The sequence below is a fragment of the Neomonachus schauinslandi genome, chromosome 4 (assembly GCF_002201575.2).
Source record: "Neomonachus schauinslandi chromosome 4, ASM220157v2, whole genome shotgun sequence".
NCBI classification, from domain to species: domain Eukaryota; kingdom Metazoa; phylum Chordata; class Mammalia; order Carnivora; family Phocidae; genus Neomonachus; species Neomonachus schauinslandi.
The window spans coordinates 23,848,205-23,862,433 of record NC_058406.1 but is presented as its reverse complement, the minus strand read 5'-3'; the positions used below and the strand labels follow the sequence as shown (position 1 = coordinate 23,862,433).

General features: G+C 41.7%; 1 protein-coding gene across 1 annotated transcript in view; it reads right to left on the bottom strand.

Annotated features, from left to right (window-relative positions):
- The window catches only part of KPNA6 (karyopherin subunit alpha 6), a 52,274-nt gene that overhangs the window by 7,533 nt on the left and 30,512 nt on the right, over window positions 1–14,229 (bottom strand). Inside the window, exons 2-6 of the mRNA XM_021684182.1 lie at window positions 5,512–5,645; window positions 4,063–4,155; window positions 3,553–3,652; window positions 2,399–2,493; window positions 960–1,091 (exon numbers count right to left, since the gene is read on the bottom strand). Coding sequence (XP_021539857.1) covers window positions 960–1,091; window positions 2,399–2,493; window positions 3,553–3,652; window positions 4,063–4,155; window positions 5,512–5,645 — 554 coding nt within the window. The remainder of the gene's footprint in view (window positions 1–959; window positions 1,092–2,398; window positions 2,494–3,552; window positions 3,653–4,062; window positions 4,156–5,511; window positions 5,646–14,229) is intronic.

Here is a 14,229-nt window from a genome sequence, read left to right as displayed (position 1 = left end):
ATCTGTAGGTATTGAGAAATGCGTACTGTGGTATCTTCTTTCCAATACTACCTCTGATGCCAAATGTGTGGAGTTTTTTCTACATCAGCAATCAATTCTCCAACACCATTTGTGTGTCCAACAGTCTAATTCAAATTCTGACACTAACTCTTAAGAGTTAATACAGACCCTACAGGTTAGGGGCTCAGGCCCACAAGAATGCCCCCACTTTTTTTTTTTTTTTTTAAGATTTTATTTATTTATTTGAGACAGAGAGAATGAGAGACAGAGAGCATGAGAGGGAGGAGGGTCAGAGGGAGAAGCAGACTCCCTGCCGAGCAGGGAGCCCGATGCGGGACTCGATCCCGGGACTCCAGGATCATGACCTGAGCCGAAGGCAGTCGCTTAACCAACTGAGCCACCCAGGTGCCCAAGAATGCCCCCACTTTAGACACCAGCTACAATTACCAGGTGCCACCATACTTCTGACCAACTGGCTATAAATTCAAAAGTTCCCATAATCTCCTCCTCAGAGTCAATAATTCACTAGAATGATTCACAGAACTCAGGGAAACATTTTGCTTACATTAGTAGCTACTGTAATGGATATCACTCAGGAAGAGCTAAATGAAAGAGATGCATAGGGCAAGGTATGGGGTGAGCAGTCATGGTGGTACCGAACTTCCATGCCCTCTCTAGGGCACTGCATCAATGTGCTCACCAACCCAGAAGTTCTCTGGGGAGGTTGGGGTGGAGGGATGGGAAGAGTTGGGGGTTCTGATGACCACCATCCTCATCTTGAGGCTACCTAGGGGCCCCACCCAATCATCTCATTAGGTGTGTTCCATTATAAATAACAAAAGACACTCTTATCATGCAGGAAATGCCAAGGTTTTTTAGTAGTTTTTAGGCACAAAGATCAAATATATTTTTTATTATAGCACAGGGAACCCAAGAATTAAGCCAAATGTGAACATTACCTGTTCCTGTACATCCTCAAAGTCCGAGTTAAGCAGCTCTATAAAAATGGGGACTGCCCCTGCTTCAATGACAATCTTGGTCTGCTGAGAGGTTCCGGAGGCAATGTTCGTTAGAGCCCAGGCAGCCTCAAACTGAAAGTGAGATTAAGCCATGACTGAGAGATCATTCCAGACAGAGCAGCCGTGCCTACCAGCTGGCTGGGAACAGTGAGCCACTTGCCCCTGACTAAAAAACTAAAACATAAGCCTTTTCCTCTTCCCCTTTATTTATTATTTTATATTTAAGTAGGCTCCACACCCAGCATGGAGCCCAACATGGGGCTTGAACTCATGACCCTGAGATTAAGACCTGAGCTGAGACTAAGAGTTGGAGCCTCAACTGACTGAGCCACCCAGAAACCTCCTCCTCTTCCCCTTTAAATGACAAAAAGCAGCGGCGCCTGGCTGGATTAGTCAGTGGAGCATGTAATTCTTGATCTCGGGGTTGTTGAGTTCAAGCCCCATGTTGGGTGTCGTGATTACTTACAAATAAAATCTTTATTAAAAAAAAAAACAAAAAGCAGTGTGGACAGTGAGTAACACAATGGGAAGATGGACCCAGGCTTCAATGGTCCCAAGTGTAGCTCTGCAGTACCACAGCACCCAAGTCCTTTGGCAAGTCGCTTTATTTTCTGAGTTTCACGTTCTTCATTTCTGAAACCAGGATTAGAGTGACATGCATCTCTCAAAGTCCCTTTCAGCTGAGTTTCTGGCTAGGTTCTAATGGATGGACTCACTACCTATTTCTGAAGAGACACCTAGAGAGGTTAAATGATTTGCCTCAGGTCACACAGGTAATTAGAAGTGGACTAGAACCTTTGTATGTATTTTTAAAGTAAACTCTACGACCAATGTGGGACTCAAACTCATGACCCCAAGATCAAGAGTTGCATGCTCTACTGACTGAGCCAGCCAGGCGTCCCTAGAACCTTCTTTGATTTATAACTGAATAATCAAACTGTCATATTAAGGTATCTTTCTTTCTTCTTTTTTTAAAGATTTATTTATTTCAGAGAGACTGAGCCAAAGCATGTGAGTGAGCACCGGGAATGGGGGAAGTGGGCAGATGGTGAGGGAGAGAGAGTCTTAAGCAGACTCCATGCTGAGCGCAGAGCCCAACCTGGGGTTTGACCTCACGACCTTGAGATCACCTGAGCTGAAGCCAAGAGTCAGATGCTTAACCGACTGCACCACCCAAATGCCCCTCTGGTATCTTGCCTTTGAGACTGTTTTAGGGAAGAAATTTTGGCTCTCTTATTTGAGACCAAGACCTCTGATGCATCTCTTAAATACTTCCTCATATCTTGTCTATTTCTTGAGAGATGTGTCTATAGAAACACCCCACAACAATTTCTTGGGAAAAGGGCTTTTATCTGGTACCCTTCTACACCAGGCCTCACCTGTAATGTACAATTCTCATTCCTCTTCAGAAACTCCACAAACCGATCCACCACTCCTGGAGTGTTGATAACTTCATCTATTGGAGGACTAGGCTCTGGAAGAGGGAGAAAGGAAGGAAAGAAAAAGTCAGGAGAGGTTTTGGCTGGTGTATTCACTGGGGTCAGTCCACGCATCCTTCCTAGGTAGTTCTGACTGTCCCTATTGATATTCTCAAACTCCTTTTTGGTGAAGTAGTTTTCACAATAATTGGTCATCTTTGAAATGTGTGATACAGTTGGGATGCTAAAGAGAAAACCAATCCCAAATTAAGTATATTCACCTTTGGCTTCCTGAAACTTAATTCCTGAAGTAAAGAATTAAGGAAGAGAAGAAAGCCCAAGAGATGGGGAACCCTCGTCTAAATATTTCCCTTCTAAAAAGAGCATTTGTTTTCTCGGGAGGACTGCTTCATATACTGAGACAAGAAGTATTTTCCTATCATACATCAAATTTTTATTGAGTACAAACTATGTGCCAGACACAGTTCTAGGTACTGAAGATACAACAATGAACAAACTCAACAAAAGTCTCTGCCCTCATAGAGGAGAGACATTCTATCATGTTAGTAAGTGTAATGAGAAATAAAGGAGAGGTAGGGCAGGGTAAGAAGATTAAAAATGCTGAGTGGAGGGGACCTGCAATTTTATATAGGGCATCAGGGTAGGCTTGCTGAGAATCTAGAATATAATCAGAGAAGTGGGGAGCTGGAGCTGTCACACAGTTATCAGCGACCAGAGGATATCAGGCAGAGGGAAGAGCCAGTGCAAAGATAAGAATGTGCCTGGCTTGGGGCGCCTGGGTGGCTCAGTCGTTAAGCGTCTGCCTTCGGCTCAGGTCATGATCCCAGGGTCCTGGGATCGAGCCCCACACTGGGCTCCCTGCTTGGTGGGAAGCCTGCTTTCTCCCTCTCCCGCTCCCCCTGCTTGTGTTCCCTCTCTCGCTGTCAAATAAATAAATAAAATCTTTAAAAAAAAAATGTGCCTGGCTTGTCCAAGGAATACCAAAGCAGTATGGTTAGAGCAGAATGAGTGAAGGGGAGTAGCAGGTAAGGTCAGTGAGAGGAAACAAGAGCTTAAATCATGTAGGGCCTCCGTATGAGGACCAGGCTTTGTACCTTTGGAAAGCAGTTTCCGGAATTTCTGTGTGGTTGCTAATTGCAGGTCAGAATCATCAGAAAAGAGCATCTCCACCATCTCTCGTGTGATCACACTCTCCTAGAACGTAAGACAGATTTAAGACTTTGCAAATCAACACCAGAGCTAGATATGAGTACACACTCCTGCTTGGCATCCTGCTTTCTAAAGACTTGAGGGCAAGAGGATGGCGTAACAGCAGGCTCAGGAGAAGGTATTTGTTGTTTAATCCATGGCTGCTTTAAGTTGGGACATTTGGATGATTCCTAACCTCTGAGGCAAATGATGGCTTCCCTTAAATGTTTCCTCAGGTGTCTCCATCACAGATGTAACCCTATTGATTCCTTATGCTGACCAGTTACAAAACTGGGCCATGGAAGAAAGAACTTAGCATGGCTGTCGGCAAAGCCACTAGATGAGAACTGCCCAGTTTCTGTTCTATAGACACCGGTACTTCCCAGGTCTACCTGAAGCACATGTAAGGGCCTTACCCCAGTGGTAGAGCTCACATAGGAGTCCATGAGGAGACTGTCGAACATGGCGGCTTCTTCATTAATCAGCTCCACATTTCTCCGTTTAAAAAGCTGAAAGAGAAGAGAGTGGGTAAACTATTCACTGTAATAAAGAAAACCAAGAATGATCCAATGCCAAATTATGGCAGTAACTGTCAAGGATATGTTAGCATAGCTGAGATAATGCCAAGCTTAATATATTGACATGGAAAGAGATTCAACAGCTTTACTATGTTATACCTAATTGTTCACATTTTTTAAGAGAACATTTCTTTTTTTTTTAAAGTAAGCTCTATGCCCAATGTGGGGCTTGAATTCATGACCCTGAGATTAAGAGTCGCATGTTCTACTGACTAAGCCAGCCAGGTGCCCCTAAGAGAACATGTGAAGATTTCTGTGCCCTTTGTATAAAAGTTGATGGGTATAAAAGGCTTTGAAGGAAAGAAATAAGAGTAAAGCAAAAGGGTGGGCAAAAGCAGGTTAGGTGACTGCATCTAGACCTGGGCAAGGCACCAATGGTGGTGGTTTATGCCAGAATACAGATGATGAGGCATTAATAAAGTCTCAGTCAGGGGCGCCTGGGTGGCTCAGTTGGTTAAGCAACTGCCTTCGGCTCAGGTCATGATCCTGGAGTCCCGGGATCGAGTCCCGCATCGGGCTCCCTGCTCGGCGGGGAGTCTGCTTCTCCCTCTGATCCTCCCCCTCTCATGCTCTCTGTCTTCCATTCTCGCTCTCAGATAAATAAATAAAAAATCTTAAAAAAAAAAATAAATAAAGTCTCAGTCCTAGGGAGACTTACAAAGAATGGACTTAAGACAGAGAAGTAAGGCAGCCAGAATGGTGATGAACCTCTTAAGGAGCCAGGCCTAACACTGACTATGGGGGTGAAGAAGAGAGAAGACAACAAGGGGCTAAACTAGAATATTATACTGAAGACAATATATGAAAAATGATATATATATATTTCACATATGTGAAAATAGACAAAAATGACGTTTAAATTTTTTTTTTTTAAATTGAGAGAGCATGCGTGAGTGCAAGTTGGGGGGAGGGGCAGAGGGAGAGAGAGAATCTTAAGCAGGCAGGCTTCATGCCCATGCAGAGCCAGATTCGGGGCGGCGGGGGGAGGGTGGCCTCGATCTCACAACCTTGAAGTCATGACCCGAGCTGAAATCAAGAGTCAGATGCTTAACCAACTAAGCCACCCAGGCACCCCGTAAGTTGTTCTAAATTATGGAAAAGGAGTAAGAGAATGGTTCTTTTTTCAAAGCTTCCAGCATCTTTACAATAAAGGAAACTAGATGAGTGGCCCACAGAGCTAATAAGCTATTTTTCTAAGGGGAAAGTGAGAATGTAAGGTGGAGACCAACCATGGTGGCTGGATTGTTTTCCTGAACAGTATGTTTGAGCACACTCAGGTTAACCTACTTGTTGCTCCCGTTTCTGCTTCCGGAGCTGAATGCCCTCCTCCTCTCTTCTTCGTCTCATTTCCTCAGGGTTTAGGGCATTGTTCTTATAGCTCTTCATTCGATAATTATCTTTCCCGGGGCTCGCCATGGTCTCTAGAAAAAGAGAAGATAACAAATACAAAAGCTTTTAAGAGGACAGCATTTCTTTTTCACTGGGCTTCTGTCCCTACCCAGCCTCCCAATCTCCCCTACTCAGGGGACCAAAGCTCCTCAAGGAGTCCTGATATCTCAATAACTTAGCACCTGACATCTCATCTTTAAAACAGGGACATGACTTCCTACTTCATAGAGTTGTAAGGATTAAATAGGTTAGTACCTGTGAAGTACTACTTAGAACAATGCTAGGCCATATGGTAAATGCTCACAAGTTATGATCACCTCTATGACAAGAGAGAAAACTTGACTTGCCCAATAAAATATATTTAACTGAGCTAGGTGAAATACATTACAGCATATCTAATTCAGTGGAATACCATGTTATCTTTAATAACCCATATGCCCACCATCTATTTTTCACATTAAAATTTAAACTTTATTCTGTACTATTTGATACATACAAAAAGATGAAACATAATGTTAGGTTACCAAGCAAAAAATACAATGAGCATCTGTAAAGCCACCACCAAATCTAAAAGTAGGCAAATCTAAAAACTAGAACATTATCAATATGTCTGAATCTTGTGGGCCCTTACCCTGTCCCAGGCTCCTCCAGCCCCACTCCAACTCCAGCCAAAAGGAAACTGCTATCCTGAATTTCATTCATTTTGAGAAAACATCTGCCCAGTATCTAAGTCTGAATAACCAGTTTGTCTGTCAGTCACTCTTTCAAGTAAAAATAGTGTCAACTTTTAAAAATATTCAAGTATAGTTAACATATGTTATATTAGTTTCAGGTGTACAATATTGATTCAACAATTGTATACATTACTCGGTGTTCATCAAGATAAGTGTGCTCTTAATCCCTATCACTTCTTTTACCCATCCCCCTGCCCACCTGCACCATCATTTGTTCTCTACAGTTCAGTCTATTTTTTGGTTTGTCTCTCTCTCTCTCTTTTTTAAGATTATTTATTTATTTGACAGAGAGACAGCGAGAGAGGGAACATAAGCAGGGGGAGCGGGACAGGGAGAAGCAGGCTTCCCACTGAGCAGGGAGCCCAACGTGGGGCTCGATTCCAGGACCCTGGGATCATGACCTGAGCCGAAGGCAGATGCCTAACGACCGAGCCACCCAGGCGCCCCTGTCTCTTTTTTTCTTAAAAAATGGTGTCTATTTGGGGCGCCTGGGTGGCTCAGTTGGTTAGGTGACTGCCTTCAGCTCAGGTCATGATCCTGGAGTCCCTGGATCGAGTCCCGCATCGGGCTCCCTGCTCGGCGGGGAGTCTGCTTCTCCCTCTGACCCTCCTCCCTCTCATGTACTCTGTCTCTCATTCTCTCTCTCGCAAATAAATAAATAAAAGCTTAAAAAAAAAAATGGTGTCTACTTATTTACTTATTTATTTTTAAAGATTTTGTTTATTTATTTGACAGAGACAGCGAGAGAGGGAACACAAGCAGGGGCAGAGGGAGAAGCAGGCTTCCCGCCGAGCAGGGAGCCCAATGCGGGGCTCGATCCCAGGACCCTGGGATCATGACCTGAGCTGAAGGCAGACGCTTAACGACTGAGCCACCCAGGCGCCCCCAAAATGGTGTCAAATTTAAAAATGGCTAATTTAGCTAGTAACTCAATTACCCGCAGGTGATTTTCCTCCAGACACATTTTCAAAGGTTGGGTTTGTACTGTTTCATCAAGGACATTCTTAAGTGAAACTAGCAAATTTTTTTTCCAACAGTGAGGGAGTTGGTGGCAAATACATGGACTACTAGTACAGTTTGGTACCACTGTCTTGATTTGTGCTAAGGCACCAGAAATCTCACCCATCATTGCTTTTGAACTACTTCTGCAATACAAACATCAAAATAGTAGAAATTGGCAAATAACGTTTTTAAATTTTTTCTAGCTATATTGAGATATAACTGATCTATATCATTTAAGTTTACAGTACACAAAGTGATGATCTATGCATCATACTGCAAGATGATTACCACATAAGGTTAGCTGACACATCCATCACCTCAGTTACTGGTGTGTGTGTGTGGTGAAAACATTTAAGATCTATTCTCTTAGCAACTTTAAAGTATATACTACAGTGCTGTTAACTATAGTCACCATGATCAGATCCCCAGAACTTACTTTACAACTGAAGTTTGTACTTGTTGACCACCTTCATTCATTTCCCCCACCCCAGATTGGCAACCACCCATCTACAGTTTGAGTTTTGTCTTTTCAGATTCTACACATACATGGATTTATATTTGTCTTTCTCTTTTTTACTTATTATTTCACTTAGCATAATGACCGCAAGATTCATCCATACTGTCACAAATAGCAGAATTCCTGGGGCGCCTGGGTGGCTCAGTCGTTAAGCGTCTGCCTTCAGCTCAGGTCATGATCCCAGGGTCCTGGGATCGAGCCCCACATCGGGCTCCCTGCTCCGCGGGAAGCCTGCTTCTCCCTCTCCCACTCCCCCTGCTTGTGTTCCCTCTCTCGCTGTGTCTCTCTAATAAATAAATAAAATCTTTAAAAAAACACAAAAAACAAATATCAGAATTCCTTTCTTTTTATAGCTGAATAATAGTCCATTGTTTATATATACATCATGTTTTCCCTATCCATTCATCTGTTGATGGGGCACTTGGGTTGTTTTCATGTCTTGGCTCTTGTAAATATTGCTGCAATGACATGAGGGTACACATATCTCTTTGACATAGTGATTTCATTTCACAGAAATGGTACTGATAGGTTATATGGCAGTTATATTTTTAAGTTTTTGAGGTAGCTCCATACCCTCTTCCATAGTAGCTTTACTTATTTACATTATTTAAAAAAAAAATTTAAAGTAAACTCTGTACCCAGTTTAGGGCTTGAACTCACCACCCTGAGATCAAGAGTTGCATACTCTACTGACTGAGCCAGCCAAGAACCCCTACCTACTTACATTCTTACCAGCCGAGTACAAATCTTCCCTTTTCTCCAAATTCTTGCCAACACTTGTTATCTCTTGGGGTTTTTAAAGTTTTTATTTATTTATTCAGTTAAGTAACCTTTACATCCAAGGTGAGGCTAAGATCAAAAGTTGCACATTCTTCCAACTGAGCCAGCCAGGCATACCTTACCTCTTGTGTTTTTGATAATAGCCATTCCAACAGGTGTGAGGTAGTACCTCACTGTGATTTTGATTTGCATTTCCTTGATGACTGGTGATGTTAAGCACTTTTTTCATGTACCTATTGGCCACTCATATGTCTGGCTCTGGGGAAAATGTCTATTCAGGTCCTTTGCCCATTTTTTTTTTTTTTTTTTTTTTTTTTAGATTTTTATTTATTTGACAGAGAGAGACACAGTGAGAGCAGGAACACAAGCAGGGGGAGTGGGAGAGAGAGAAGCAGGCTCCCCACGGAGCAGGGAGCCTGATGCGGGGCTCGATCCCAGGACCCCAGGACCATGACCCGAGCCGAAGGCAGACGCTCAATGACTGAGCCACCCAGGCACCCCCTTTTGCCCATTTTTAATTGGAATATTTGGGGTCTGTTGTTGAGTCGTATGAGCTCCTTATATATTTTGGATATTAACTCCTTATCAGAGACATGGTTGGCAAATATTTTCTCCCATTCTATAGGTTGCCTTTTCATTTTGTTGACTGTTTCTTTTGCTGTATAGCAGCTTTTAAGTTTAGTTCAAGCTTTCTTAGTTTGATGTAGTCCCACTTGTTTATTTTTGCTTTTGTTGCTTAGGTTTTTGGTGTCATATCCAAAAAAATCATTGCCAAGACCAAGGTCTTTTTTTCCAATGTTGTCTTCTAGGAGTTTTATAGCTTCAGGTTTTACCAATTAAGTCTTTGATCCATTTTGAGTTGGCAAATAACATCTTAGTCTTCACTTCCCAGGCCCTCTGAAATACTCTGCAGATCGCACTTTGAGAACTCTAAGGAATGAATTGCTGGGTTGTAGGCAGGTAAATGTTAAACTTGACCAACTAGCACCATGTTGCCTTCCACGGTGATACCAATTTACACTAGCTTAGCAATACACAACAGGTTCCCATTGATATATATCTTATTACTTGGAATTTTCACTTTTGCCAATCCCTACTGTGTATGAGGTATTTCACTGATAATGATTTGCACATCCCAGATTACTAATGAGGTTAGATTTTATATTTATTAGCCATGTTTACCCTTCTCTGAAAAATCTATTTGTGTATTTTGAACATTTTTCTATTGAATTATTTGCCCTTTTCTTATCAATCTGTAGCTCTTTAGATATTCTAGTTGTTAATCACTTGTGGGTTGTGTTACAAATATCTTCTAGCACTTTGAAGCTTTTCAGTTTTTTCAATTTTTACTTTATGGAGTTCTTAAACAAGTTCTTAATATATATATAATATATATATATATATAGTAGTTAAATATATATATACAAATACATATATATATAACATAGTTAAAATTTTTTTTATACTTAGCTTTTTCTATGTGTCTTGTTTAATAAACCCTTTCATGCTCCCCAAATCAGAAAGATAGCTTCTTATGTCTTCTAGAGGTTTTAAAACTTGCCTTTTACATGCAAGTGTTTCATCTACCTGCAACTTAACTGTATATGAGATAGGGATTCAATTTCATTTTTTTCCATGTGGATAAATAATTGTCTTGGCACGGTTTACTGAACACTTTCCTTTCTCACTATGCCACTCCTGTCATCAAACAAATCTCCCTTTCTGACCAAGTCTAGTTTTAGTTTTTTTTAATTTTTGAAAAATTTTAAAAGATTTTATTTGACACACAGAGAGAATGCACAAGTAGGCAGAGCAGTAGACAGAGGGAGAAGGAGAAGCATGCTCCCAGCTGAGCAAAGAGCCTGACATGGGGCTCTATCCCAGTACCCCAGGATCATGACCTGAGCCGAAGGCAGACGCTTAATCAACTGAGCCACCCAGGTGCCCCCCCCAAGTCTAGTTTTAGAATCTCTTGATCAATTTCTTTCTTGCCCCAACATATTTTCTTAAAAAGAAAAAAAAAAAAAGATTTTATTTGTGGGGTGCTTGGGTGGCTCAGTCGATTAAGCGTCTGACTCTTGGTTTTGGCTCAGGTCATAGTCTCAGGGTCATGGGATCAAGCCCCCTGCTGGGCTCTGCTTGAGATTCTTTCTCTACCTCTCCCTCTGCCCCCCCCCCCCCACACTTTCTCTAACATAAATCTTTTAAAAAAAATTTTAGGGTTATGGGCATTAAGGAAGGCATGTGATGTGATGAGCACTCGGTGTTATGTGCAACTGATGAATTACTGAACTCTACATCTGAGACTAATGATGTACTGTATGTTGACTACTTGAATTTAAATTTAAAAAAGATTTTATTTATTTGAGAGAGAGAGATCATAAGCAGGGGGAGCAGCAGAGGAAGAGGGAGCCGCAGGCTCCCTGTTTAACAGGGAGCTTGATGTGGGGCTTAATCCCAGGACCCTGGGATCATGAGCCAAAGGCAGTCAACTGAGCCACCCAGGCGCCCTGGCATACATCTTTGATCAGTTTAAAAAAGACCCCTGTATTCCTAGTTTTCTACACGTTTTTAATCATGACTAAGGGTTGATTATTATCCAATCCTTTTTCTGCATCTACTGAGATGATATGTGGTTTTTCTCTTTAAAAGGCATAATGAATGAATTAAACTATAGATTTTCTAATATAAAATTATCCATGAGGGGCTCCCCATGGGTAGGCTCCCTGCTCAGCAAGGAGTCTACTTCTCCCTCTCCCTCTCCTCCCCATACATGCACTCTTGCACGCTCTCAAAAAAAATTTTTTTAAAGTAGAACAGAGAAAAATCATACAGTAGAGAGGATTAAAAAAGGAAAAACTTGGATATTTCAAAAGACTAAAAGAAGTCAAATCTGGTAAGATTTTTAAAAGAACAAAAGAGAGGGGCGCCTGGATGGCTCAGTCGTTAAGCACCTGCCTTCAGCTCAGGTCATGATGCCAGGGTCCTGGGATCGAGCCCCACATCAGGCTCCCTGCTCAGCGGAAAGCCTGCTTCTCCCTCTCCCACTCCCCCTGCTTGTGTTCCCTCTCTTGCTGTCTGTCAAATAAATAAATAAATAAAATCTTAAAAATAAATAAATAAAAAGAACAAAAGAGGACACAAATACTAGAAATAAAAAAAGAACTACAAGTAACTAGGAAATTAAAAAGAACATTAACAACTTTATGCTAACACCTCTGAAAAGACAAATTCCTAGAATAACGTTAAGTTACCACAATTGACTCAAATAGGATGTTTCACTAGCTTTATAATCATGAAATACATTGAATCAACAGTAAAGACTAGTTAACAAAGAAAATGCCAGGCCGGGGTGTCTGGGTGGCTCAGTCGGTTAAACGTCTGCCTTCGGCTCAGGTCAGGATCCCAGGGTCCTGGGATCAAGTTCTGCGTCGGGGTTCTTGTTCGGCGGGGAGCCTGCGTCTCCCTCTGCGTGCCGCTCCCCTAGCTTGTGCTCACTCTCTCCCTCTAATGATAAATAAAATCTTTAAAAAAAAGAAAGAAAGAAAATGCCAGGCCTAAGTGGTTTCACAGAGTTCTGCCAAATTTTCAATAAATTATTTATTTACTCTTATACATTCAGAAAACAGGAAAATAAGGGGTATTTCTTTTTTTTTTTTAAGGTTTATTTATTTGAGAGCATGAGTGGGGGGAGGAACAAATTCCCCGCTGAGTGCCAAGCCAGACTTGGGGCTCAATCCCAAGACCTATGAGATCATGACCTGAGCAGAAACCAAGAGCTGACGCTTAACCGTGCTCGGAGGAGCATTTCTTTTGATAACACCACCAAAGAATAATAATATGAGAAGGTCCTATACTTTTCTTAGGTCATTTGTGAACAAGGATACAAAAATTCTAAATAATATTAAAACATAACCTACGATGTATAAAAAAACTAATTCATCTTGACCAAGTGCAGCTTATCACAGGATTTCATGGGTAATTTCATTTATTTTTTTTTTAAAAGACTTTGAGAGAGAGAGAGAGAGAGAGAGAGAGAGAGAGAGAGAGAATGAGCATTAGGGAGGGTCAGCGGGAGAGAGAGAAGCCAACTCCCCGCCAAGAAGGAAGCCCAATGGGGGGGGGCTCTATCCCAGGAGGCCCTCCTGTCTACTTTTTTCTAACTCATGTACCTAAGTCATTCATGTTCAGACTTTTTATTTTGGTTATTATCTTCCTAAGGCTTTTAAATTTCCTTCAAATTAATATTTTAATTGTAATTCACTTCTGAATACCTAATTTCCATCAGTTTTATTTGGATCATGAGTGTTCTTTTAAATTAGTAATATTTGGGGACTTACTTCTTCTGTTATTTACTTCTAATATAATTACACTGTAGTTAGAGTCTCAGAGATTCTTTTAAATTTACAGATCTTCCTTGACTTATATGATTGAGCTATGTCCTCATAAACCCACTGTTAAGCTGATGCTACTGTAAGTCAAAAATGCATTTAATACACCTAACCTACGGAATATCATAACTTAGCCTAGCCTACCTTAAATGTGCTCAGAACACCCATATTAGCCTACAGTTGGGCAAAATCATCCAACACAAGGGTATTTTATAGTAACATATTCACTATCTCATGTAACTTATTGAATACTATATGGAAAGTGGAAAAAAAAGAATGGCCATATGGGCACAGAATGGTTGTAAGTGTATCAGTTGTTTACCTTTGTGATCACATGACTGGCTGGGGGCTGGGCCTCACTGCTGCTGGCCAGCATTAAGAGAGAGTAGTGTACCACATATCACATCACCAGCCTGGAAAAAGACCTAAATTCAAGATTCAAAGTCATGGGGGTTCCTGGGTGGCTCAGTTGTTGGGCGTCTGCTTTCGGCTCAGGTCATGGTCTCAGGGTTCTGGGATCGAGCCCGGCATCGGGCTCCCTGCTCGGCAGGAAGCCTGCTTCTCCCTCTCCCACTCCCCCTGCTTGTGTTCCCTCTCTCGTTGTCTCTCTCTCTGTCAAATAAACAAAATCTTAAAAAAAAAAAGATTTTATTTGTTTGACAGAGACACAGCCCGATGCAGAGCTCGATCCCAGGACCCTGGGATCATGACCTGAGCCGAGGCAGACGCCCAACGACTGAGCCACCCAGGCGCCCCTGCTTTATATATTCTGAGACAATTTTATTAGAGGTACATACCTTTAGAATAGTCCTGTCCTTCCTGGTGTATTTAGGAATTTTTTTTAAAATTGTAAACAGCCTAATTATTCCCTAACAATGCTTTTTGTCTACTTTGTTAGACATTAACATAGCTATCTATCACTTCCGTTCCAGTCATGGTGGAATAACAGGGACTGATTTACCTTCCTGCTGTAAACTGTTTCAGATATTGGACATGAGGCAGTGAAAACCTGTGATCCCCAAGAGTGTGAGCCCTACTTATCTCCTTGACTTTCTGCCAGGAAACATGTTCTAGACCACTGAGCAGGGAGAGGGTTACCAAATAGCACAGGAATCTTATTAGTTGGGGAAAGGGACTGGATGGTTTAAAGAGATTGAGACAGCTGGAAATTGTGAGGCAGAGTTCCAGAGAA